The sequence below is a fragment of the Catharus ustulatus genome, chromosome Z, assembly GCF_009819885.2.
Source record: "Catharus ustulatus isolate bCatUst1 chromosome Z, bCatUst1.pri.v2, whole genome shotgun sequence".
Classification (NCBI taxonomy): Eukaryota; Metazoa; Chordata; class Aves; order Passeriformes; family Turdidae; genus Catharus; species Catharus ustulatus.
This window is the reverse complement of record NC_046262.2, coordinates 42,646,961-42,672,453: the sequence shown is the minus strand read 5'-3', so window position 1 is coordinate 42,672,453 and position 25,493 is coordinate 42,646,961. Positions and strand designations below refer to the sequence as shown.

Below are 25,493 nucleotides of genomic sequence, written 5' to 3'. Positions count from 1 at the left end.
AATCTTGGTATTGACATGTTAATTTGCTAATTTCTAGGGATTTGGGGTTTAATTTGCTTTATATTGATTTGTATCTCATTACCTGAATTCCAGAAGTCTTAGCAGCTGAGATCTGGACTGCTGAAAGACTAAGAAGATAAGGAAAAATAAATTTATTCTGCTGTACTGCTCTGTAACTCTTATTTGCCTTTTAGACTTAGTCTATTGATTAAGGTATCTCTGGAAATTTTGGCTTTTTCAAGACTTCATAGTTCAATTAATCTTCCAGTTATAGCAATTGAATAAACTATGCAACTCTTAATTAACTATGTATACTCCTGTGGGCTGATGGTATTGTCAACATGTAACTCAGAGTAAAATGCAAAGGCATTCATGTAAGAAATGGATTTCGTAAGTGTTTAATCTGTTCTGGTTATTTTCCAGATGAACAGATAATTTGAGTGTTTGGTAATAGGATATGAAGCATTTCATTTGAAGACATGGGTCTTGTTCATTTTAAGTGAGGCTTGCCTGTGAGCAATTGCAGGAGGTCTACTAGTCCAGGTTTTCATTGCCTAATACTTGAAACCACTTGGAATACAAGGCAACAAAAGTTTTGTGTGATTGAAAGAGTTAACTTTTTTCCTTCTCCCAACTCCAAGTAAGATAATGTACATAACTCTTGTAATATGTTTGCCTAACATTTCTAAAGACAATCACTGAACTTCTTAACATAACTTAGTAATAAAAAAGTTCACATAAACAGTCAACACATTTCCATAAAGTAATTGTCTCAAAAAATGACTGTCCAGTCATCCTGTCTTGCTGGTATCAAAATATGGGGAAGCTTACTGGGTGGTCTTTTTTATCTTTTCTTTTTCTTTGCTTTTTTTTTCTTAACAGAAGTGCTCAGTTTCAGCTTGCTCAGGTTTTACACTGCTCATTTCAAAGGACAAGTTTACAGATCTACAAACCCCCTCCAATTTTAATAAAACTGTGTATTAGGTTGCCCAGTAGTATACTCCAGTTGGAATTGGTCCATAGTTGAAGGAGATGGACTTTATTTGTCATCAGGTTTGCAAACACTGAATGACTGCTTTTGCGTTTATGTGATTTCAAGTCTGGTTTGATACTTTGCACCTGTCTTGTGATGAACCTGTGGTAGCTTACATTGGCCTGGTTATAAAGCAGCAGTACTAGACATGTTGTAGGGATATCTTATGAGCAAGGTTCAGCCTCTGAACAGCCAACTGCTCACTTCTGCTCAAGCAAGTTGGTCAACTAGGAAGCGCAAAAATGGAAATATCTGACCTGTTGATCAAAGCTCATGGTTGCTCAATTTTCTGTGCGTTTTTTCATGATTCTGTAGGTCGTTGTAAACTTTCAATCTAATTAAAGTGTTGAATGCTGTGAAAATAAATTGTGATAGCTGAGATTATTTAAAGTTCATTTTTTAAATTGCTTTTTCACTTCTTTTGACATCTGTCAGCAGAGCTGCACTGTTTTAAGTGTTTATAAAGCACACAGAGGCTGTTCTAGTCAAAGACTGCCCAAAGTTTATGGACATTTTTTTAAATTTATGGACTCGTAACCAAAGTTAGTAAATCACCATAAGCAATATAATTACTTAATGACATACTCTCATCAATATATATATATATTTAGTATGTATCTATTAGTAGAACTTGAGGAAAACAACTCCCTCTACCAGTTTATCAACTTGCAGTTCTCTTGTCTATAAAGTAACAAATTTATATCAAAAAACTTGAACTTAATATCAGCAGTAGTTGCCTCTCAGGAAAAAATACTAGAAAACAATCCATAGGTAATCAGATTTGACTCTTGAGTTTCCTATTTTTGTTTGTTTGTTTTGTTTATCTTTAACTTAGAAGACATCTACTTTTAGATTGCTAATTTGAGTCCTGACATCTTTTTTCTTCAGTTAATGTCATAAGTGTTATAACAGGTGGAAAACAGTTTTACATACCTAACCAAAAGATTATATGAGAAGGGAAAAGTGAGGTAAATAAGGAGAATTATCACTCAGTAATTAGTAAGAGAACCACCACTTTGATTAAACCTATGAGAACCTCAGTCTTCCTAGAAAAATAATGTTGATACTTTTCAGCGACACTTTTTCAGTATACATGTAAGTATTTTTTGTAATTGGTGGCACTTATCTATAAATATGAGGAGCAAATGAATGTGAATTTTGTTTGAATGCAAATTTTTTGTGCGTATGTGCTTTGAACTTCACAGTAAGTTTTTTTAGTCAACATGGTAGCATCTGTGAGGCCCCTTAACTCTTGCATATTTATGGTAAATCTGTTTAGCATAGATTAACATTCTTGCCCTTGAATTAAGACTGCTGGTAAAGCACTTTACATGAATTTGTAGCTGTATTTAAATGCTCAGAACTCTTGCTGGTATTTATAAGAATCTACTTATTAATTGGAAGTGTTCTACTTATTAATTGGAAGTGTTTATAACTGTATGGCTATTTAATAGCTGCTCTGTGTTCAGTTGTGAATATAACACTGTTTTTCCATGTCAATGTAAGTTAGCTGAATCTCATTTTCACTCTTAAATATTGATTATGTTTAAGTTAACCTTTTTAAGCAACTACCCAGGTAAAAACTGTGTAATTTGTACTGCATGGAGATGGTTTTTGCTTGATACTTTCTTTGAGCAAAATGTCCCTAACCAACTATCTCTGCATTACAGTCTTTACCAGCATAGGAATTTATGCTGATAAATTGATATTAAATTTGTTTACATTTTATTGTGAAGACAAAAATAGATAGAAGCTACTTTCTTTTCTGGTTGTTCTAGGGTTTTGGGTTTTTTTTGTTTGGTTTTTTTTGTTTGGTTTTTTTTTTTTTGTTATTTTTGTTTTTATTTTGGGATAGGATATTTTTTTAAACAAGTTGTCATAGAGCTATCCTGGTTTACAAATAAAATTTAAACTTGGAATCAACTCTTTCCTGTCTCTCCTATTAAAATAGTGCTTTTTTCCCCTGCCATCAGGTCTTACATGAAACATTTCCCGATCATACATTTTTAATTAATGGTCTTATTCAGGGTGTTAAGGTAAGATGTTTTTTGAACTTCTGACCTAAATATTCTGTGTACTCTCATATTTTGACTTGTCTCAACTGCATTTTCTGTAAGAACATATAAAACACTGAGAATGTAGTTAATTCTTAAACCACTTTTTCACTATAGTGGTTGTTTCTTGGGCTGAATTCAAGTTTTACTGTGGAAGTGGCAGCATCTTGAGACAAGTGGAATGTTTCTCAGAAATTTAAATTCCTCTCATTTGAATAGGTATCACTTGTAGCTATTGTAGTTTTGATAAGGATCTGTCTGAGAATAAAGCTAGGTTTTTATTGTCTGCTTCTGCTAAATGATTTATATCAGAAGCAAATTAATGCAGTCATAATGATTCCATTGAGATAGAAAATGAAGCACTTAAATCACTGTGATTTTGTCTTAGTTAGCTCTTATGCCATATTTTTTCATCCGGTTTGTTTTATTTCCTAGTCTTTTTTATTTTAATCAACTCTTGAACATTCTGTGATATTCAAGATATTCAGGGCAGCTTATAGCTTACTTCGACCACTGCATTCACACAGTGGTTATTCTGGATTGTGGCCACAACAAACCTAGCAAGAGTTTTCTAGCATAATTAATGTAAAGTCTTTGATAACTGTTGTACTGAGAGGCTGCAAAGCCCTTACTTATGACTAAGATATTTCATAGCACTCAGAAATTATTTTCTTTATGTTCCGCAACAAATCTAAAGCACTGCTTTTAGTTGCAAGAATGGAACATCTTTAGAACCAGCTTGCTGTCTTGCTGTATTTCACGGTGGATTGGCAGAACACAGTGCACTGGTTTGTCTCAGACTGAAAGAGGAAGTTATCTTCTCATTGTTCTCATAGAAAAACGAAGTTCATGTTCCTCTTCCTGTTTTCTTTTAAGTTTTTCACTCACAGTGCACTGTAACTGTTTATTAAAAGTAGGAAATAGAGTGTTCCCCATAGTTTTTGTACAGAGCGTATCAGTAAAAAAGTGCAGTGATGTAATGAATGTTTGGATTACTCTAACAGGTCTGATAAACGGGGATCAAAGACTAGAGAGGGCTTGCACTTCCCTGTCTTTTTTCTTTAAAATCTTGTTTGTGAAACGTCAGAAGTGTTTTTGACAGCAAAATATGTTAGTTCATGTGACACTGAAATCCGATTCTAAGGAACAGAAACATTAATTTTAACTGAGTAGGATACCTCTTTCTAAGGATCTGATAGTCTGGCTTTACAGCTTTTGCTCTCAATCTGGTTGCTGAAAGTATTGAAAATTGGGTTGGTTTGTAAGGATTTGGCAGAACAGTTACTTAGTACAGCAGTCTGTACACATATGTTGAACTTGTGACTGTATTTGAATAAGAGAGGTAAGCTGAAGTTAGCCAGAGTAGACTTCGAGGGTATTAAGGTGCTTAGAGAATCATGCATTTACTAATGTTTGAACTTAAAACACAATTGGATTGATAAATGAAGAATGTACTAATTAGGAGGAACTGTTCCCCAGTTTACAAAACTGTGAAATCCTTTACTTATTTTAATTCTCCTGTGTAATAAAACGGATTTGAGGCCTAGATTCTAGGACTTAATGAAATTCTGGAAAATCTAATATTTGATCCTTAGTCAGTTTTTTCTGTTTGTACTGTACATGTAAGTCTGACCTTTGCCATGGGAATCTCATTATGATGTCCTGTGATCTCAAGTTGCCAGGCTTGCTCAAAAGATCTTCATAGTTCTTGCACTGTGCAGATGTACTGTATAGGATAACCATGTAGTATAAAGCAGTAAGTATTTAATTTAAACTGTTATATTTGTTTGAGAGAACAGTTATATATATCCCAAAACTCTCTTCTAGGACAGTCCAAATTAGAGGGCAGCTTGGGTTTGAAATCTAGCACTAAGTCTCTTGATAGAGGCTAAGATAATGTCCTTTGTGGAATTAGACTGTATTTGGGAGATTTTAAAGAATATTACATCTATATTGAATCAAATGGACCTTGAAAAAAAGTATTTTTTTTTAAAATTCACTTGGGTTTAATAGATTTGAAACATAAAACATTGGAATTACAGATAACTAGACTGTAGAACAAATAGCGTAAATTTTCAGTTATCTACAACTTCTGTATTTAGTTTCAAACCAATTTTCCATTTTTTTCCTTTCTTATATTGTAGTTAAAGTGAACCTTGGAAATGTAGATACTGCTATATTAATTGGTTTTTTTCTGTCACAGGGTTTTTTGTCATTTCTCAGTGCTCCATTAATAGGTGCTCTCTCAGATGCTTGGGGAAGAAAATCTTTTCTTCTTCTTACAGTTTTCTTCACCTGTGTCCCAATTCCATTAATGCGAATAAGCCCATGGTAAGTGACACAAACTGCAGTTTGCAAGCTTGTCAGGAGAGCAGATATTCAGAGGAGATGTTTGGGAAGATGGGAGAGGGACAATAAGACAAGAAGAAAGCAGCTTTCCATTCAAGACATGACTGCATTATTCTGGAATTTTGCTGTTCAAGATGTATTCAACTGTGTATCCTAAAAGTAGAAATAATAGAATGTGAGCTATATTCATACAAGTAAAGCAGTTCTTGCAAGGATTTGATAATCCTCTCTAACTCTATTTTAAGATCAGCTGTTAATTTTTTCCCTTGATTATTACTGACAGTAATAAGCATGTTTTTAAAGCTAAATGAACCTTAGCATTTATTTGCTAAAGAAAATTATAATTGTTGCAAGTGAGATACTCTACCTTTTTGATTAGGACTTTGAAACCAAGTCAGTACTGCTCAGTTAAGGCTTCAGTTTCATTTGCATTAATTGTGAAACTTGGAAGAATTGCAAAAGAACTTTCACTTAGAATGCATTCAGAGTTCAACTTCCACAGCATTATATGTATGATAGCTTATTCCTTAACTGACTGATGAAATGACTTCTAAGATAATTAATTTTCCATAACTTGAACTCAAGAGTGTAAAAACCTGTAGGTATATATCCTCAAGGAACTTCTTTTAGGCTGAAGTAAAGCAAACAGAAGAATATAAAAAATTAAATGCTGTTTTCCAGTATTTAAGTGAGACAGTTATTGATTCATCTCCAATAAAGTTCTGTGTTAGTTCTCTTAGGTGTAAACACAAACTTGCTTATTGTAAGGTAAAAAGCAAGTGATCTTAGCTCAAACTTTCTAATTGTTGCTTTTAAATTATTAGGTGGTACTTCGCTCTGATTTCAGTATCTGGAGTCTTTTCTGTTACCTTTTCTGTAATATTTGCCTATGTAGCTGATGTAACACAAGAACATCAAAGAACTACAGCCTATGGACTGGTAAGATAGCTTATGTCCTTAGCTTTTGAACTTCTTTTAGGCAGGCATTTAAATGTACTGACAACTTTTTCAGTCAAACCACTTCAAATTCACAATGAAAAAATAAAACAAGGATTTTAGTCTATTTGAAAGTAAGAGCCATTTTCCTTTGAGCCAATCTGATCTTGGAGTGCAAGTCCTGTCTAGTATGGTGTGCTGTTGAGGAGACTGTAGAAGCTGTATTTGGGACCCGTATTTACTGTTGTAAACAGCGTGTGGTTTATTTTACTTTTTTTGTTTGGATTTTTTACTTGAATTTTTACTGGTCTATTTTTTGAATTACACTTCTAGGGAGTGGTGGTGGTGGTGAAGTGACTTCATTTTTCTGTAATGGGAGAATAACCACTTTGATGAGTTTGTAAACTGCTGTTGTGCACAGGTATCTGCCACCTTTGCAGCAAGTTTGGTAACTAGTCCTGCCATTGGAGCGTATCTGTCTGCCAGCTACGGGGATAGTCTGGTTGTACTGGTGGCCACGTTGGTAGCTGTTGTGGACATCTGCTTCATCCTGCTAGCTGTACCAGAATCTCTGCCAGAAAAAATAAGGCCTACTTCGTGGGGATCTTCTATATCGTGGGAACAGGCAGATCCTTTTGCAGTAAGATGCACTTCACTAAGTAATTATTAAATATTTGGTGATTAATAAGTAATAATTATTAGTTGCAGTTTATAAACTTGAGAAGTCTTCAGTCTTACTGGTAGCTTGACTGTTCAGTATACCATAGTCTCTGTTCTCTGCTCTTGCTCATAAAAAACAAAACCAAACCAAATTTTGTGGATTAAATAATTCTAGATTTGAAAATAATGTTTGGTGTGAAATCCAAAGGGACAACACTTTAATTTTTTAATTTAGGTACTCTATGTTATTGCAAAGAGAAATGCTGAATTCTTATGCCTCAAAAGCCAGTATACTAAGGTTTTACATATTGGCTTTATAATTGTACTTTTGGCAGTATCTCTCCCCACTCTTGATTTCCACTTTTGGTTATATGTGATTTCTTTCTAATAGAGAATGGATATATAATGCCTGATTTTTTTTCATAGGTTTATATAGGAAGGGCTAAAACATACTGTGCAGTCTTTGTAGGAACTTGTTCACTTGCTCACTCTGTTAACAATTTTTTTGTTACACCTTGGTATCTTAAGAAAGGAAGAAATAATTTTTCTTCATTAGATCTTCTGGGAACTGGTTGTGAATATTGAGAGATGAATGGCATGCTTGAAAGATTGCAGTTACAGATTAGTTTTACACAATTTAGTTGTTCCTTAAAGCAGTTCATGTAGTTGGTGAACAAGTATAAGTAATGTAAATTATTTGCTAGTATCTTTGAAAACAAGTTATTATTATGGAGATCCACTAGAAGACATTAGGTATTTCCTTAAAATTATGTAACAATGTTTTTGGGGAATAGTTTTGACTTGGCACTGAAAAGTAGCTTTGAAATCTTACTGGAAACTTCAGCAAAGAATTTAGTTCCCCAAACTGTATATAATGAGATTGTTTGTGACTTAAAGTTCAACAGTATCTGTGTGTTACTGTTTTGATGTGTGTGCATGCACAAAAAAAAGGGAATCTACCCTTCTTTCTTTATACTTTGATTAGAGTTTGTACAAATATTTCAATACCTGCTTTGTTCTTTCGTTTTACAGTCTCTGAAGAAAGTTAGAAAAGATCCTACAGTTCTCCCGATCTGCATTACAGTGTTGCTGTCATATCTGCCTGAGGCTGGCCAGTATTCTAGTTTCTTTCTGTACTTGAGACAGGTAAATATTGGTTTCTTCACATCTTACTAAGGATGTTTAATTAACTATGACTACAGTAATTTCACGAATACAAGCCGCACCAATTTGACCAAAAGTTTGGTGGAAACCCGGAAGTGCGGCTAATATTCGAGGGCGGCTAATACATGAACAATATTCTAAAAGCTGCCAACACGGAAGTGAGAGCCCGCGGCAGCCCCAAGCCAAGCTGGAGCCCGGCCGGCCCCGGTTGAGGTGGTAAAGCCTGGCAGAGGTGGGGCCAGCAGTGTGGGTGGCGGGCGGCAGAGCCTGGGCCAGCAGGGCGGGGCAGGGGGGGCGGCAGAGCCCGGGCCAGCAGGGCAGGGGAGCCTGGGAGAACTGGGGCTAGCAGTGCAGGGGAGCATGGCAGAAGCAGGAAGCCCGGTGGGTGGGGCTACCTGGCAACGGGGGAAGCCCAGCAGAATCGGGGCCAGCAGCGTGGGGGAGCCCGGCGGTGCGGGGGCCTGCAGTGCCGGCCAGGGCGAGGAAACGCGGCGGCGGTGCAGACGGGAGGGGGCGGCCGGCGAGCCTGGCGGCGGCAGCAGCCCTGTCGACCGGGCGAGCAAACATGGCGCGGGGCGACCGGCGTGCCTGGCAGCGGCGGCGGCGGCTGGCCCGCCGGCAGGGCGAGTAAACGCAGCAGCGGGGCGGTGCTGACGGGAGAGGGGGGCCAGCGAGCCCGGCGGCGGCGGCAGCCCTCCGGCCGGGCGAGCAAACGCAGCAGCGGGGCGGCCGGCGTGCCTGGCAGCGGCGGCAGCGGCCGGCCCGCCGGCAGGGCGAGTAAACGCAGCAGCGGGGCGGCTGGCGTGCCTGGCAGCGACGGCGGCGGCTGGCCCACCGGCAGGACGAGCAAACGCAGCAGCGGGGCGGTGCTGACGGGAGAGGGGGGCCAGTGAGCCCGGCGGCGGCTGCAGCACCACCCGACCAGCCCCGTCGGCAACCATGAGTGGGCCGAGCCTTCCTGGCCCCGCCCCGAGCCAGTAAACCCCGCTATGCCGCGATCCTGTTACTAATTGGCCAATTTGTGAAAGCTGCGCACGAATTCTCGCTACAAACGAAAGTGCGGCTAATATTCGGGGTGCGGCTTATCTATTGACAAAGACAGCAACATTGTCGAGGCACCGGAAGTGCGGCTTATAATCCGTGCGGCTTGTATTCGTGAAACTACTGTACTTTCTTGTTATAGACTTTGCTCAGAGACCTGCTTTTGGACAAAGTAAAGCTTTAAAATGAAAGGCAGGATGCTTTGCTAGGCCAAGAACTGAGTAACCCTTGACTCCTGATGCACAAAACCTGCAATATCTTAAGTGTATGTTTGCCTTAAGCAGGCTTTTGTTTTCATTCAGTGCGGTAGTTTCTGGGTCTATCTTGAGGTATGATTTTGCCTGTCAGAGAGCTGTTGTGTTTGTGGGAGGGATAGAGAGCTTCAATTTCTAGATCCAAGACTTTGTTTCCATTGTTTAAGGCAGCTTTTCTTTTCCTTTATGTTTTTCTTTGCAAAGAGTCAAGTTAAGGATTATTCTGTAAAGTGGACACTTCCTGTGTGGATCCTGTATATATCTAGTGTATAAGCAGAGATGAGTGTTTTCATTGAGGAAATCCTTGCTGCTAGTAATTGCCCTGGATTGTGTTTGGCATTTGTTTTACACAATTTCTGCTTCTCTGCAGATTATAGGCTTTGGATCTGCTAGCATTGCGGCATTTATAGCTGTGGTGGGCATTCTGTCCATAATAGCTCAGGTAAGCTTTGATCTTTATAGTGCTTATTTTAAGCTTATCTAGAAACTTTTTGCATGCTCTGATATGTTAGTATATCTTGCATTCATGATGCAGACCATTTAAATTTCTTGCTTTGTATCAGGTTTCCTTAGAAATACTGGATCTAGACATCAGAAAAGTAAAATTTGCTGTACTTGAATCAGTAAATTCATTGCAACTCTGACTTAAAATCATTGAAATGATGCAGGAAATTTGTTATCAAATGCAAGGCATTCTGAAAGGGCAGTGCCTTACTTTGAATAGAAGTTGCACTACTTGCATATATTCAATTGGCTTGTGCTATCAAACTTGCATACAAGCAGTCTTTGCAGGGTTACTTAGGCTCAACTTGGAGGCTGAAGAGCTGTGAAGCCTTGATATCTTCTTGTTGTATTTCTTATTTGGCAACTGATGAGCTGATTTTTCAACAAATCTTTTATGTCTTTTGTAAATCAAGGAATTTTTATGCTGTGATATTTGGTATCTTTATGGATACCAGTTTGTCTTCCTGTTCTGGTAACAAGAGGAGTGGCATACGGAGTATATTTGTAGCCTAGCTGCCATTCTTAGTAGAATGAAGGTGTTACTGTTTTGATATAAACAACACATTCATCGATGTTTACCAGTTTTACTGGTGTCAGTTGTGGCCTTCTTTAGCACTTCACGTCATTATTTTGGTCTTTGTGCTGTGGTTTGTTCTGAGGCTATTGTGTGCACTCACATTTGCCTGTCATACCTTTATGCAGACCAGTATTTTTGGTAAAAATCTCTTAAGAGGGCTTTCCTTCTGGTTTGTAATTTTCAGTGTTAAAATGAGGAAAATCTATTGATTTTAGAATACAACTTGCTGAAATAATCTTTTCTTATTGACAAAATCTTTGCTTCATAAATACTGATTTGTGTTGGCATGTTGGGTATCTCCAGAATGAACTGAACACTTGAAAGTAGAATTACTGTACTTTTTTTCTATGTGATATTTAAACTGAAAGTGAGGAACAAGAAAGCTAGGGTGAGCAGTTGTCCTTGGCTGGATGCCAAGTGCAGATCAAGTTGCTCTAGCACTCCCCTTCCCAGCCAGACAGGGAAGAAAAATTAAGGTAAAAAACAACTCTTACGTGGAGATCAGCAGTTTATTAAAGCATAAGCAAAAGTTTAGGCATGCATGAACTAAGAGGGGAAAAAGTTTTCCAGTTCCTGTCAGCTAGCAGTATTGAGCCACTTCCTGGGAAGCAGGGCTTCTGCACACATAACAGTTGCTCTGGAAGGCAAACATCGTAAATAACAAATGCCCCATTCCTCCTCCTTTCCTTAGCTTTTATACCTGACCTGATACCATCTGGGATGAGTTATCGCTTTGGTCAGTTTAGGTCAGCTGGCCAAGTTTTGTCCCCTCCCAGGATCTTTATTACCCATTCCTAGTCTACTGATGTGGTGGGAATGTTGAGAGACAGACCGATGCTCTGCCAGCCCTGCTCAGCAGTCACCAAAGCTCTGGTATGTTAACAACACCTTCCCAGCTACCCACAGACCTTTGAGAGATGCTGTGAGAAAATGAACTCCATCTCAGCCAGACTTCATGCAATCAGGAAGAGAGATAAGACAAGAGAGGAAGTGTATTCTGCTCTGTAGTCCTGGTTCCTTTTCTCTGTATTTCTGCTGAAGCATTGCTGAATTTCTCCTGTTAAAGAAAAAAGTGTGGTGCATTAACTAAGTCAAGTTGTCCATGTGGACTTTGCTTTACTAGGAAGTGCCTGCTTCTTGCTATGAGTATCTTGTTGTATCTGAATTGGGATATCCTTCCTCCTCAGCAGTGATACTTCTAACAAATGCAAATACTGATCTTTGGTTAGAATTAGCTTCCATGTGCAAATGAAAAGGCCCTATCAGTGGTGTAAAGAGTCAGTAGAAAATGTAATTAATGGTGTCTAGGATTTGACCAAATTTTGGTGTCTGTGATGAAGGTGACAAAGCAGCAGGATTTACTTGTAAGTTTAAATGTAAATTTGCAAAATAATTCAACTGACCTAAGGAGTTTACTTTCTTCTGAGCTAACAGTCTTTTTCCTCTAGTATTTGTATATACTGGTAAATTCAAGTCATGTCCAGCCTACACTATCTTTGCTTGGTAACAGTTTTTATTTTGTTGAGGGCTCTATTCTTTAATAAAATAGGTTTGTAGAGGTGAAAATGAAAGTCTGTTTGCTGGAAATAGACACTGTCATCTAGTATGCATTGAGAAGGCAATACGTATGCTTCTTGAGGTCCCGAAGTAATAACCTTTTAAGAATTAAAAATATTTGTACATTAGATGTTGAAATCAGTTACCTATATTTTGGCCTTAATACAGGGAAAGTAAGAGGACAAATGATACTAATTTTCTCATCATTTGAAAGGTCTTCTGAATTACTGTGCATGGGAGAAATTACTTTAGCAAGTCTGACTTTTTAAAACAACTTTTGGTTGAACCAATTTCTCTTGCAGACTGTGTTTCTCAGTATCTTGATGAGATCTATAGGGAACAAAAACACAGTTCTCCTTGGCCTTGGCTTTCAGATCTTTCAGCTGGCTTGGTATGGTTTTGGATCTCAGTCTTGGTAAGCATACATTTTGGTATGTACACACTTCTTAAGGAATTGGAAAGTTTTTTTTTTTCCAAGAAATTCTACTATTTAATTATGTTGTCATGGGTATTTAAGTGTTCCGTGAATTAAGCATTCCCATTTTCATTAAGCATTACACTAGCAAAATTTGGTCTGTATTTTGTATGTAGAAACAATAGAATTTCCTGTACATGCAACATTTTTGAAAAGGGAGTCATTGCAACATTTTGTTCCACTGAGTATTAAGTCTGTGAATGTTGTTAAAACTTTTTCTTAAACTCACAAGCTAATAAGTAGCCGTGTTCTCTCTCTAGTAATGCCACTAGACCTATTTTATCCATTAGGTATTGGACCTATACTTGTTTTTTGTTTTTCTAACATATTCTCTTACTCCAACTATAATTGGCAATATAAACTATCTAGAGTTTCCTCTGTTGGAAAAACTGTCTTTAAGTAGAGATAATTGGAACTGTAAGATAGAACAACTTCTTTACAAAGTGTGTGCTACTGAGAGACATGGGTGCTTGTTGTTTACCAGAGTACTTCCTAGTCAGCTGTAGAAGCTAGAGAATTGCATCACTGGAACACCCTGGGAATTTGTTCCTTTGTACAGTATTTGGAGAGGAAAACCCGCTTCACTCACATTCCTCTCTTTTGCTCTGCTAGGATAGAATCAAGTCAAATATGCTTCTGTTCCAGCAACTTCAGAATAATATGAGATGAGAGCAGGAAAATAACCAGATCATTTCCAGTCTTTAGGAATTTTAATAAGGATATTTTGAAAGGGAATTAAGTATTAAATAAGGGTGCCCTTGTGGTCCTCTTGGGAGCGTGGGGAGTAGTTATAAGGGCAGTCTCATTTTTAATGAATGAAGTATGTATTTAACACAGGATGATGTGGGCAGCAGGAGCTGTGGCAGCGATGTCAAGCATTACATTCCCAGCAATTAGTGCTCTGATTTCACGAAATGCAGAGGCAGATCAACAAGGTGAGTATTGGATCAATTGCTGTTTATGCATCAGACTGCTTTTTTCTGTAGAAAGCAGAAGAGTTTGTAAGTGTAACTTTTCAGGTTATCTTTGTAAATTTTCACTTGGTAGTACCTCTGGAAATCTGCCAGTCTATGTAGACAGGAAGGAAGTGCATAAATTTATCATAATTGCATTGTAAAACAAATAATCTCTGATGAGCTACTTTTTTTGTTTCTTTTTGTAGAAGCACTATGAAGGCAACAAAAATTTCCTTTTTTTAAATTTTCCTTTTATTATATATAGTACTGTCTTAAGTAGACAATGAAGATTAATGTAACAATACTACATTTTTAATTTCACATTTTTCCAGATTGAAATAGATGTAGGAAAGAAGCTTTATTTTTTGTAGAATAGTTTGCCCTGTTTGATACAATAATTCAGATTTTCAAGGAATAGAAAAGGATGCCAAAATAACCAGTTATCTGAGAAAATACAAAATCTACTGGTTTTGATGTGAAAAACAGTGTACAGTCAGAAGTTGCTCCTCTTTTAAAGTGTAATGAGAAGTCATCACAAATTAGAACACTAATGAATAGAACTGAATTTAATATTCTCTTTTAAAAAATGCCGTACATACAAATTTTGAGTATTGGTTATACTTTAGTATTTTACAACATGAAGTTAGGTAAAAGCCATTAATCTGAGAAGTACAAAGGAGATGCTCTTCCAGGAGGTGGATTTCTGTTGAAAGATACCCAAGATAGTATTTTGCATGGGTTTTTATAATTATACCCTTCTCCCCATTTTTTTGGAGACATTTTAAAGATTTTTAAAGACCTAATTTCTGTTTATGTCAGGAAATAACTACACTAATTTCACGAATACAAGCCGCACCAATTTGACCAAAAGTTTGGTGGAAACCCGGAAGTGCGGCTAATATTCCAGGGCGGCTAATACATTAACAAAATTCTAAAAGCTGCCAACACGGAAGTGAGAGCCCGCGGCAGCCCCAAGCCAAGCTGGGGCCCGGCCGGCCCCGGCTGAGGTGGGAAAGCCTGGCAGAGGCGGGGCCAGCAGTGTGGGGGGCGGGCGGCAGAGCCTGAGCCAGCAGGGCGGGGCAGGGGGGCGGCAGAGCCCGGGCCAGCAGGGCGGGGGAGCCCGGGAGAACTGGGGCTAGCAGTGCAGGGGAGCATGGCAGAAGCAGGAAGGCCGGCGGGTGGGGCTGCCTGGCAGCGGGGGAAGCCCAGCAGAATCGGGGCCAGCAGCGTGGGGGAGCCCGGCGGTGCGGGGGCCTGCAGTGCCGGCCAGGGCGAGGAAACACGGCGGTGGTGCAGACGGGAGGGGGCGGCCGGCGAGCCCGGCGGCGGGGCTAGGGAACGCGGCGCGGCCGGCGAGCCCGGCGGCGGGGCTAGGGAACGCGGCACGGCACGGCCGGCGAGCCCGGCGGCGGGGCTAGCGAACGCGGCGCGGCCGGCGAGCCCGGCGGCGGGGCTAGCGAACGCGGCGCGGCGCGGCCGGCGAGCCCGGCGGCGGGGCTAGGGAACGCGGCGCGGCCGGCGAACCCGGCGGCGGGGCTAGTGAACACGGAGCGGCCGGCGAGCCCGGCGGTGGGGCTAGGGAATGCGGCGCGGCCGGCGAGCCGGGCGGCGGCGGGCAGGGCTAGGGAACGCGGCGCAGCCGGCGAACCGGGCGGCGGCAGCCCGCCGGCAGGGCTAGGGAACGCGGCGCGGCTGGCGAGCCGGGCGGCGGCGGGCAGGCCTAGGGAACGCGGCGCGGCGCGGTCGGTGAGCCGGGCGGCGGCGGGCAGGGCTAGGGAACGCGGCGCGGTGCGACCGGCGAGCCGGGCGGCGGCGGCGGCAGCCCGCCGGCAGGGCTAGGGAACGCGGCAGCGGGGCAGTGCTGACGGGAGAGGGGGGCCAGCGAGCCCGGCGGCGGCGGCAGCACCACCCGGCCAGCCCCGCCGAGCCGTGGCGCTGAGCTGGGCCACCCGGCCCCGTCGGCAACCATGAGCGGGCCGAGCCTTCCTGGCTCCGCCCCGAGCCAGTAAAGCTCGCTATGCCGCGATCCTGTTACTAATTGGCCAATTTGTGAAAGCTGCGCACGGATTCTCGCGACGAACGAAAGTGCGGCTAATATTCGGGGTGCGGCTTATCTATTGACAAAGACAGCAGCATTGTCGAGGCACCGGAAGTGCGGCTTATAATCCGTGCGGCTTGTATTCGTGAAACTACTGTAGTTTAGTTAAGCTTACAAAAACTGTTCAGCTTTGATTTTTACATAGAGGAAACTGGTGTTAATAGCTAAGGCTTTCAAGATGGAGGCTTTGCCACCTAGTGGCCTGAAGATTTTAAACATTCCTATCATGAATCTATGAAGTAAAAACTTGGACAGCTGTCTTTTTTGTATGTTTTCTTTTTCTCCCATTTTACAAGTTACTACCTTAAGGACGAAAGAGATTAATATTGTAAAATAGCATTTTTGGACTCTTACTATGTGAAATTAATGCCATCAAAATACTTTTTGCCCTGTTGTCACAATCACTTAATGAAGTCAAAACAGAAATATATCTGTAGCACTCTGATTAATCAAGCTTTAAAATGAATCCAGTGTAAAACTGCAGCCAGTCAAGTATTGTGAATTTACTGCTGTACACTTAACTACCTTAATTACGTTGCTTGGTATTTAAATCAATACTGGTCACAATTTGTGCGTATTTTCCCAATCATAGTTCTTAACATTTAGGAAATTATTCTAAATCTCACTTGAAAATAAATTGAATGGGAACATTTAAACTCTGCTATCTTAACTATCGTCATTGTAGGCTTTGGATGGGAGTGAAAGAACTCTAATTTAAAAAACTAAACCTGCACATAAATTTTTTTATCATCATAATGAAATATTATACAATAATAAATATAGTTTTTCCAGTAACCTGCAATGTAGTGACAGAACTGTGATGATGCAGTGGATAATTTTAATCCAACAGATTTGTTTTCAATGTATTTGTTATGTCTTAGTATACAGTAATAATAATAATATGCTCTATTTTGGACCAATCATTAGAATACCCTGAGAGCTCGTGTCTCTGAGCATTTCTTCCTTGATTAAAAAAAAATCCTACTTTTTTTTCTCCCCTCATTAGGTGTTGTCCAAGGAATAATAACTGGAATAAGAGGACTGTGCAATGGCCTGGGACCAGCACTGTATGGCTTTATTTTCTTTCTCTTCCATGTGGAACTCAATGAATTGCTACCTGATAACACTTCTGAAAAAGAAACAAAGCAGAACCCAAGTTATAAGGTTAGTTCAAAACTTGGTGAGCAGCTTGCTGTGTAGAATTCATAGGCCCAGAAAACTGTCTTTTTCTGTTGATTTAAAATACTCCTATCTTATTCTTAAACTACAGTAATTTCATTACTATAAAGCGCACCCTTTTGATTAAAATTTTGGTCCAAACCCAGAAGTGTGCCTTATAATCCGGTGCACCTTGTATATGGACAAAGTTCAGAAATTTGCCAACCCAGAAGTGGCAACTGTGGCTGCTCCGTGCCGTGGCACCTCCGGTGCCGCAGGAACACCAGGCACTGGGCTCCCGCGGTACCGGGGCTGCTGCAGCTCGGGGTGACCACGGCTCTTGCGGCATGGGGCTCCCATGATGCTGGGGGTTCAGGGTGGCACGGGGCTCCCGGCACCGCGACGTGACTCGGGCTCCTGACACCACAGGGCGGCTCCAGCTGCCAGCATCGCGGTGTGGAGCTCCGGGGCGTGGCTCGGGCCGCTAGCACCGCGGGGTGGCACGGGCTCCTGGCACCGCAGCACGGCTCCGGCTTCTGGCATCACGGTGCAGCTCTGGCTTCTGGCATCGTGGGGCGGCTTGGAGCGCTGGGGCGTGACTCGGGCTGCCAGCATTGCGGCGCGGCTCGGAGCTCCGGGGCGCGGCTCGGGCCCCTGGCACCGTGGGGCGGCACAGGCTCCCGGCACCGCGGGGCGTCACGGGCTCCTGGCATCGCGGCATGGCTCCAGCTTCTGGCATTGTGGCATGACTCCGGCTTCCGGAGCAAAAAAAAAAGTGTGCCTTGTGTATGGACAACGTTTGGAAATTTGCCAACTCCTGAAAGTGCGCCTTATAATCTGGTGCACCTTATAGTTGTGAAATTACTGTACTTAATTCTCACTTTTCAATTTTATAAATTATTAAGATTGCTCATAATTTAAATGTGATAGTAAATATTTAGCTTTACAGTCGTAGCAGCATTAGTTTCAGTATTGCAACAGTATCAGGTAACTTCTTTTGAGGTAAATTTACTGTAACTGTAGTTTGAGTGAGGTTGCATCATTGTGATTATCCACAGGAAGCCCTTACAGCAAGCAGTGGCGTTGTAGGCTGTGTTGGAGAGTAATAATAACATCGGCTATGCAATGACAAAGGGCAGCTTTTGAAAGATTTTTACTCCTCTCAGTGAGACCTCAATCATGTAATATTCAAAAGCTGCTCAGATGAATTAGCTGTTATACTACAAATGAAGGTATATTAATTTGTGAAAGTTCATTTCTTCTTTAAGTATTTGTGTGTGTAGCACCTCTGTTTTTGATATGTTAATATACTTTATATGTACAGACCATCAGGTGAAAATTTAGGCCTCTGTAACAAGAATTGAAGCAAGAGAAATACCCTTTTACTGTATACTTACATTCAGCTACTTTCCCACTTCATTTGAGAATAGCTTCCACATTTCATTTGATAGAATAAATATACACTGGATTGACAAGTTTCATCTTCTGTTTCACCTGGTTTTAGTTTACACAGATACAGAAAAGTTGTTAAAGATTAAAAAAGTAGCTGGATTGTTGACACTTCTTTTGTAGAGGTTTGTCATGAAACTTGACTGACTTAAATTTTAGCTTAAAATCTTTCTGGTGTTTGTTTTTAGCTGGGGCTATGAAATATGGGTAAGTTTTGTTTTTTAAGTTTAAAATAAACTGCTTAGAAGCAAGAGAGAATAGCTCCAAATGCTAATTCATTGTACATGAATAACATGTCTCTGCAATGAGAATGGTTTCACTGTTATTTTGCTCACCCATATATTGTTTTTTTGGGATGCTTGTTTGTTTGGCTAACTTGATTCTAGAGTATCTCACCCATGGAAGTGCGAAGGTAAGATTTCTTGAGTATTTGTACTTCTGGATGTGGAAACCTTATTCTATTAACGTTCAGAGGAGTCTTGTTGATTTAACAGGCATGTTGCCTAAAGCAAAAACAAAGTTACAAAAAGGCATCAAGTTAGCATCTGTTTCATTTGCTAGGCAATCCTACTGTCAGTCAAAAATTTTGTGTGTTTTTCGGTTTTAGATCAGTGTGAAGATCAGGTGAGCAATTTGTGGGGATTTTTGATGCAGAAAATTCACTTTACTGTGCGCACGTGAACCTGTTTGCAAAAATTTTATAGTCCCCATAAATATGTCTCTCATGATCTCCTGCCTTTGTGGTGTAGTTCATAATGCGGAAGTCAATGCCTGAAACATGAAATCTGTATTATGTTTGTTTTCCTGTAGAGATCAATCATTCCTGGTCCCCCCTTCCTGGTTGGAGCGTGCATTGTTCTTCTGGCATTTCTAGTCGCTTTATTTATTCCTGAGAGCAGCAAAGCCAGCAGTACCAAAAAACACAGCAACAGCATCAACAGTAGTCTGAGTAACAACCTAGACCGAAGTAATGAAGAGGACATTGAGCCATTGCTGCAGGATAGCAGTGTATGAAGGCTAAATTCTGAGGGGCCTATGGAACAAATTCATGCACTGAACTGTGCTCTGGAGGCTTGGTGGGAGGTACAGAACATCTTGCCTTTGAGAGGGAAGGCAGCTGTGACAGGAGGTCACTTGCTGTATGATACTTGAGGTTGGTGTCATGCTTGCAGGAGTGGTTTTTAAGAACACCAGATCAAAAACTGGTGTGATTCTACCCAATACTGGTCTGCAAATGCTGTGTTAAATTCCAGTATTGGGTAGAAACCTGAATAGAGAGACATAACTTTTTAAAAGTTTGAATGTTTAGTTTCCAAAATTGCAAGGTAATGCAAAATAAACAGGTTTGCAGCAGAACAACTTCTGCCATCACTATAATAGGTTGTTTTGCATCTCTTAGGCTTTTTTGTTGCATCCATACCACTTGTAGTCTTCATGGTATGGGAGGCACTGATCTCTATGTAGTTTTGCTACCTGAAATAGTGGTTATCAATGCAATTCTCAAATATGATTTACTAACAAGAAGTCCGGTAGTTACCAGAAAGCAGAGATGAAACTGAAATGGCAGAATTATGAATGTGTGTGATCACATGTGACAGTAGTTACCCATAAATGAAGGTCGTACAGAAACCTTAAAACCCACATTATAGAATAATCAGTTTTGTACAGTTAAAGCAAGTCCTGATGGCACCCAAGAACCATGTCCATTAATGTTTTAGTTATAAAAAATAAAGTTTTAATTTTAAAATGAGCAGTGTCAGAAATGCAGACACTTCTGAGTGGGTGCCAGAGTACTTTACATCAAAATATATATGTATGTACTGCATTTTATCACTTTATCTGTCCTAACAACTAATTTTTACTATTAATTCCTTTCACCGCTGCCTTAACTGCTTCTTAGTGTTCAGTTATTATTCATATTCAGCCTTCATATCACTGTATTATCTGCTGAATATCATGGATGTATTAATATAATTTTTTTTCTAAAAGATGCTTCAAAAGGGTTATGAATTGTAACAAATGTGGTGATTTTTAGAAACATTTTATAAAAAGACAGATTTATATGTATTTTGCTGCAGTGTAAATGGACTATTAAACCCAACTTTGATGAAGTACTCCTATGAATGTTTTATATGTATGCATTATATGTAGATATTTGTAAGGAGTTTTAATTTTTCCAGATGGGGTGCTGTGTAAATCATGTATTTATAAATGTAATGAGGGTACAGACAGTTATACAACAGTTACACAGTTTTTAAAAAGGATTGTGTATTGACTGAACAAATTTTAAAGATATATATTTTGAAACTTGTTCCACATTGAGCACATGTAAGAAACCTTTTATACTATGTAGGTTGGTTTTTTAGTTAATATGCTTCCTAATGAATAATAAACATAAGTATTAAGCTTTCTAGGTTTCATGAGTAAGCGTGTGTTCTTCCAAGTTCAGTGTTGTGCCTTCACTGCTTCAGAACAGAAGTGGGTTTACCCTAGTGTTGGATGACTACCTGAATTCCTGTTCTCTTGTGTCTGTGTCATCAAATTGGTGAAAAGCATGCTTTGCTTAGAAATTCCTTTGGTATCTGACATGGTATCCACTGGGGTAGAGAAATGAAGAATGAAAGTACATAAAAAAACATGAGAATAATTTCTGATCTGAACAGTACTGCAGAATTAATATACTTTTTCTGAGTATGCTTAGGTGGCTGTTTTTCTTTGACTTTCTTGCAGTTCAGGTCTGGGTTTTTATGCTGGATGATCTCTTTTTTTCTGCAGGCCAGACTGCAGTTGGGTAAGTTTTGTGTGATTCCAGCTTAGAATGTCTTAAAATTGATATATGGAATAAAATAATTAAAAGTAGCAGTTGTTAAATTTATTACTGCTTGTAGTATCCCAGCAGTGGATCAGATTTTTGAAGCAGAATCGCAGAATCACAGAATGGTTGGAAGGGCCCTTTAAAGATCATGGGACAGAGACATCTTTCACTAGAGCAGGTTGCTCAGCGACATCCTGTCCAACCTGACCTTGAACATTTCCAGGACTTTCAGGAATGGGGCATCCACAGCTTCTCTGGGCAAACTGTGGCAGTACCTCACCACCCTTATTGTAGACATTTTCTTCCCTATGACCAGTCTAAAACCTTTTAATTTTAAAATTCTTAACGCTTTGTCCTGTCACTGCATGCCCTGGGGAAATACTGCCTCCTTTCCTACAAGCCTTTTTAATATAGTGAAGGGCTTCAATATATGAAAAGAGCCTTCTTTTCTGCTGGCTGAACAGCCCTAGTTCTCCCAGCATGTCTTCACAGGAGATGTGCTCCAGTCCTCCAATCACCTCTGTGGCCTCGTCACTCCAGCACATCTATGGTTTCCTGTGTTGGGGAATCCAGAGCTGGATGCAAAAAAAAGTATTTTAAGCATGCACCCTTCCTTGATATAAATTATTATATATACTATTCTACTAATTAAGTACACAATAACAATGTAAAAAGGTAAGATATTGATTAGCTAAATAATTTCCAAATATTTTTATGAGTAGTATAAAGTATTTTTCTGTTCCCAGTAGAAAATGAATAAATGATGCTCAGAAATACCTGATGCCTCATTATTTTTAGAAATTTTCATTCCCCACTGTGGTACAGAGATTCAAATATTTGGTTCTAAGTTCAACTTACCTTGATTTTAAACTTTAATATGTACAGTAATTTCACGAATACAAACCACACCAATTTGACCAAAAGTTTGGTGGAAACCCGGAAGTGCAGCTAATATTCGAGGGCGGCTAATACATGAACAATATTCTAAAAGCTGCCAACACGGAAGTGAGAGCCCGCGGCAGCCCCAAGCCAAGCTGGAGCCCGGCCGGCCCCGGCTGAGGTGGGAAAGCCTGGCAGAGGCGGGGCCTGCAGTGTCGGAGGCGGGCGGCTGAGCCTGAGCCAGCAGGGCGGGGCAGGGGGGGCGGCAGAGCCCGGGCCAGCAGGGCAGGGGAGCCCGGGAGAACTGGGGCTAGCAGTGCAGGGGAGCATGGCAGAAGCAGGAAGGCCGGCGGGTGGGGCTGCCTGGCAGCGGGGGAAGCCCAGCAGAATTGGGGCCAGCAGCGTGGGGGAGCCCAGCGGTGCGGGGGCCTGCAGTGCCGGCCAGGGCGAGGAAACGCGGCGGTGGTGCAGACGGGAGGGGGCGGCCGGCGAGCCTGGCGGTGGCGGCAGCCCTGCCGGCCGGGCGAGCAAACATGGCGCGGGGCGGCCGGCGTGCCTGGCAGCGGCGGCGGCGGCCGGCCCGCCGGCAGGGCGAGTAAACGCAGCAGCGGGGCGGCCGGCGTGCCTCGTAGCGGCGGTGGCGGCCGGCCCACAGGCAGGGTAAGTAAACGCAGCAGCGGGGCGGTGCTGACGGGAGAGGGGGGCCAGTGAGCCCGGCGGCGGCTGCAGCACCACCCGGCCGGCCCCGTCGGCAACCATGAGCGGGCCGAGCCTTCCTGGCCCCGCCCCGAGCCAGTAAAGCCCGCTATGCCGCGATCCTGTTACTAATTGGCCAATTTGTGAAAGCTGCGCACGGATTCTCGCTACGAACGAAAGTGCGGCTAATATTCGGGGTGCGGCTTATCTATTGACAAAGACAGCAACATTGTCGAGGCACTGGAAGTGCGGCTTATACTCCGTGCGGCTTGTATTTGTGAAACTACTGTATTTAATATCTGTTTTTAATATTTGTCATTACTGAAAAAGATAAATCACAAATGGAAAGTGTGTTGAAGGTTGTGCTTACTAAATCATGATGCTCATTTTTCTGTCCTGCCTACTACTTAGGCAAAGGTATATTAATATTCAGGTTAATACTCAAATAGTGAGTTTCCATTTTCCCTAATGTCAGTTAGTTAGTTTCAGTTAGTTTGCAAATTCAGTTGGTTTTGCAAACTAATTGAAAGGTCTTGAATTTTCATGTTGTTAACAAATGGATTGAAAAACTTCCCTCTGGAAGATTTTTTAAATGGGTTTGTTGCCTCACGGATGGAGGCGTGACGACCCAGTTCGAAAGGAAAGACACGTCGGCACACGTACAGGCCTGATGGACAGATCGCACACTTGCACCAATGTGGTGGATGGCGAAATGCGTTTTATTTTCTGCACGTGCATCCTTTTATACCCGTGAAGCGCTTGCGTCACGGCTGTCACGCCACTTGTTACAACGCTATTGGTTAACGCTTTTGGAGAGGGTGGGGACCCTATCTTTCCTGTACACTGTGTGATCTTCCAATCGGCTTGCCTGTCTAACCACGTTTCCCCCCTCTCCATGAACAGAGAACTTTACAACTGTGCTAAACTTGTATTAATGAAATTGCGAACTTGTTAGTAACACTGAAAGTAACTACAACGTGTTAGTAAACGAACTGTTGAGTTAAACTTAGGCTAGTTGCCTTTGCTCTAAGTACATAACATCTATCCTGCTTAAATGGGCTTTAACAAATTGGGCTAACTTATTAAGGAGACTGGGACTGAACATGAGTGCCAACACAACGACTATAACTGGTCCCGCTAAAGTGGATATGAGGGTAGTAACCTATGGGGAATGGTTAAAAAGCGAGTCGAACCAGGTTTGTTGGGAAAATTGCTGCGTTGTTCCAGTCTTTGTTGGAGTTCTGCCAAGGATTGTCTGATTGGTCCGGATTTGTTGGCGTAAAAGCAGCACTTCTCCATTAAGAGCAGCGCATAGACCTCCTTGATGCATTAACAGGAGATCTAGTCGGCGTCTGTTTTGTAACGCTACTTCCGCAAGGGAATCGACTGATTCCTCGAGGTCTGAAACGGTCTTTTGGATCCTGCGTAAGTCCTCATCTACCCTTGTTTGCAGCTGGGCTAAGCCTTGATTTTGAGACACCAACGCAGAGACACCTGTTGCTGCGTCAGTCGCTCCCAGGCCTAAAAGCACTGCGAGGCTAATGGCTGTAATCACCTCTTGTTTTTGCTGTGAAGGATTTTCTTCCAGGTGGTGGAGCACTTTGTCGTCTGAATAGTACAGAATCCTGGGAACGACAACAACCTGAACACAAAAATCGTTAGCCTCGTCAAAATGTCTGATGGAAATGCATGGGGTAACACCTGTGGATTTGCAGATAAATACCTGTAGAGCCATGGGGTAATACCTTTACAGCTATGGGCCTGTAGCTCTCCTTGGTGGTGGGAGGCAAAGTTGATGAGGAGGGTTACCGCGGTAGACCTGCCAAGAGAAACTCACAAGCGGCATTGGTTTTTGTGAGCGCTTTTTGACCACATGGAATGCCGATAAACCCATGAGTTTGGCAAAGGCCTCTGGTATTTTTTCTATATCGGAATCTGAGTCTGGGGTAGAAGGTACCGCTTTGTATCCCATCGCTTTGTATCCCACCGGGGCTGTGAGCGGTAGTGTTCAGGATATCGCGAGTAGCCGTAGTCCTCATCCGACTCGGAGGAGGAAGTTGAATGATGAGGAGTTTCCAGCCTGCGGTGGCTTTTGCTTGGGCTCCACCCTCTCTCTCTCCCTCCCCTTCTCCGCCCCTCTGTAGGGGAGTTCCCTTCCTTAAAGGGGAGTGTTTTGGGGTGAGCTCCCTGATTGGGCCTTGGGCTCTCCTCCCTTTTATCATCTGCACTCTCCTCCCCCTTCCCCTTGGCTTCTCGTTTGCACGTGTCCGTGGCGGGAACCGACTCCTCGCCCCGCCCTTCTCCCTCTCTCCTGGCGCCATGTTGTGGCGCATATGGTGGTGTCCCTCCCCAAACCTCCTCGGGGACCGCACTGTCAAAACCGCTTTCAAACCCGCAAGCATTAACACCTCCTAACTGCTGACCCTGCTCAGTGGTTTGATTGGGAATAGAACCGGAGGAACGAGACTGTGACCGCTCTTTAACTTTAGACCGCAAATCCGAATCCGCAGGGCAATTGCCGAACGCCATCTGCGTAGCGGCTCCCACCCCCACTTTCGGAATCACTTTTAAGCAGCTCCGAGCTGCGCTCCACCCCTCTTGCTCAGGCAATGCTTTCTGCAATGCTCGCGTAACTCTCCCCCAGCTTTTCAGACACTTACTCAATCCTGAAAGCATCACGTCATGCGTGAGTGCTTTAGTGCACCTATCCCAGCACTCTGAGTGCAGCACGTCCACAGGACGGTCGATCGCACCCAACTTTATCAGCAGTGTAATCACACACTCAAAATCCTTTCTTTTACAGTTGATCCCCCATTGATTATATAATTCCGAAACTAC

The 25,493-nt window shown here is 41.9% G+C and overlaps 1 protein-coding gene across 1 annotated transcript in view; it reads left to right on the top strand.

The window, feature by feature from the left end:
* Positions 1-20,678, top strand: part of LOC117010823 (hippocampus abundant transcript-like protein 1) — a 33,093-nt gene extending 12,415 nt beyond the window's left edge. The window contains exons 3-12 of the mRNA XM_033085818.2: positions 3,007-3,069; positions 5,291-5,418; positions 6,261-6,375; positions 6,794-7,012; positions 8,065-8,178; positions 9,862-9,933; positions 12,432-12,544; positions 13,442-13,539; positions 16,665-16,822; positions 19,076-20,678. Of these exons, the coding sequence (XP_032941709.1) occupies positions 3,007-3,069; positions 5,291-5,418; positions 6,261-6,375; positions 6,794-7,012; positions 8,065-8,178; positions 9,862-9,933; positions 12,432-12,544; positions 13,442-13,539; positions 16,665-16,822; positions 19,076-19,279 (1,284 nt within the window). The 3' untranslated portion in view covers positions 19,280-20,678. The remainder of the gene's footprint in view (positions 1-3,006; positions 3,070-5,290; positions 5,419-6,260; positions 6,376-6,793; positions 7,013-8,064; positions 8,179-9,861; positions 9,934-12,431; positions 12,545-13,441; positions 13,540-16,664; positions 16,823-19,075) is intronic.
* Positions 20,679-25,493: the final 4,815 nt, after the last annotated feature.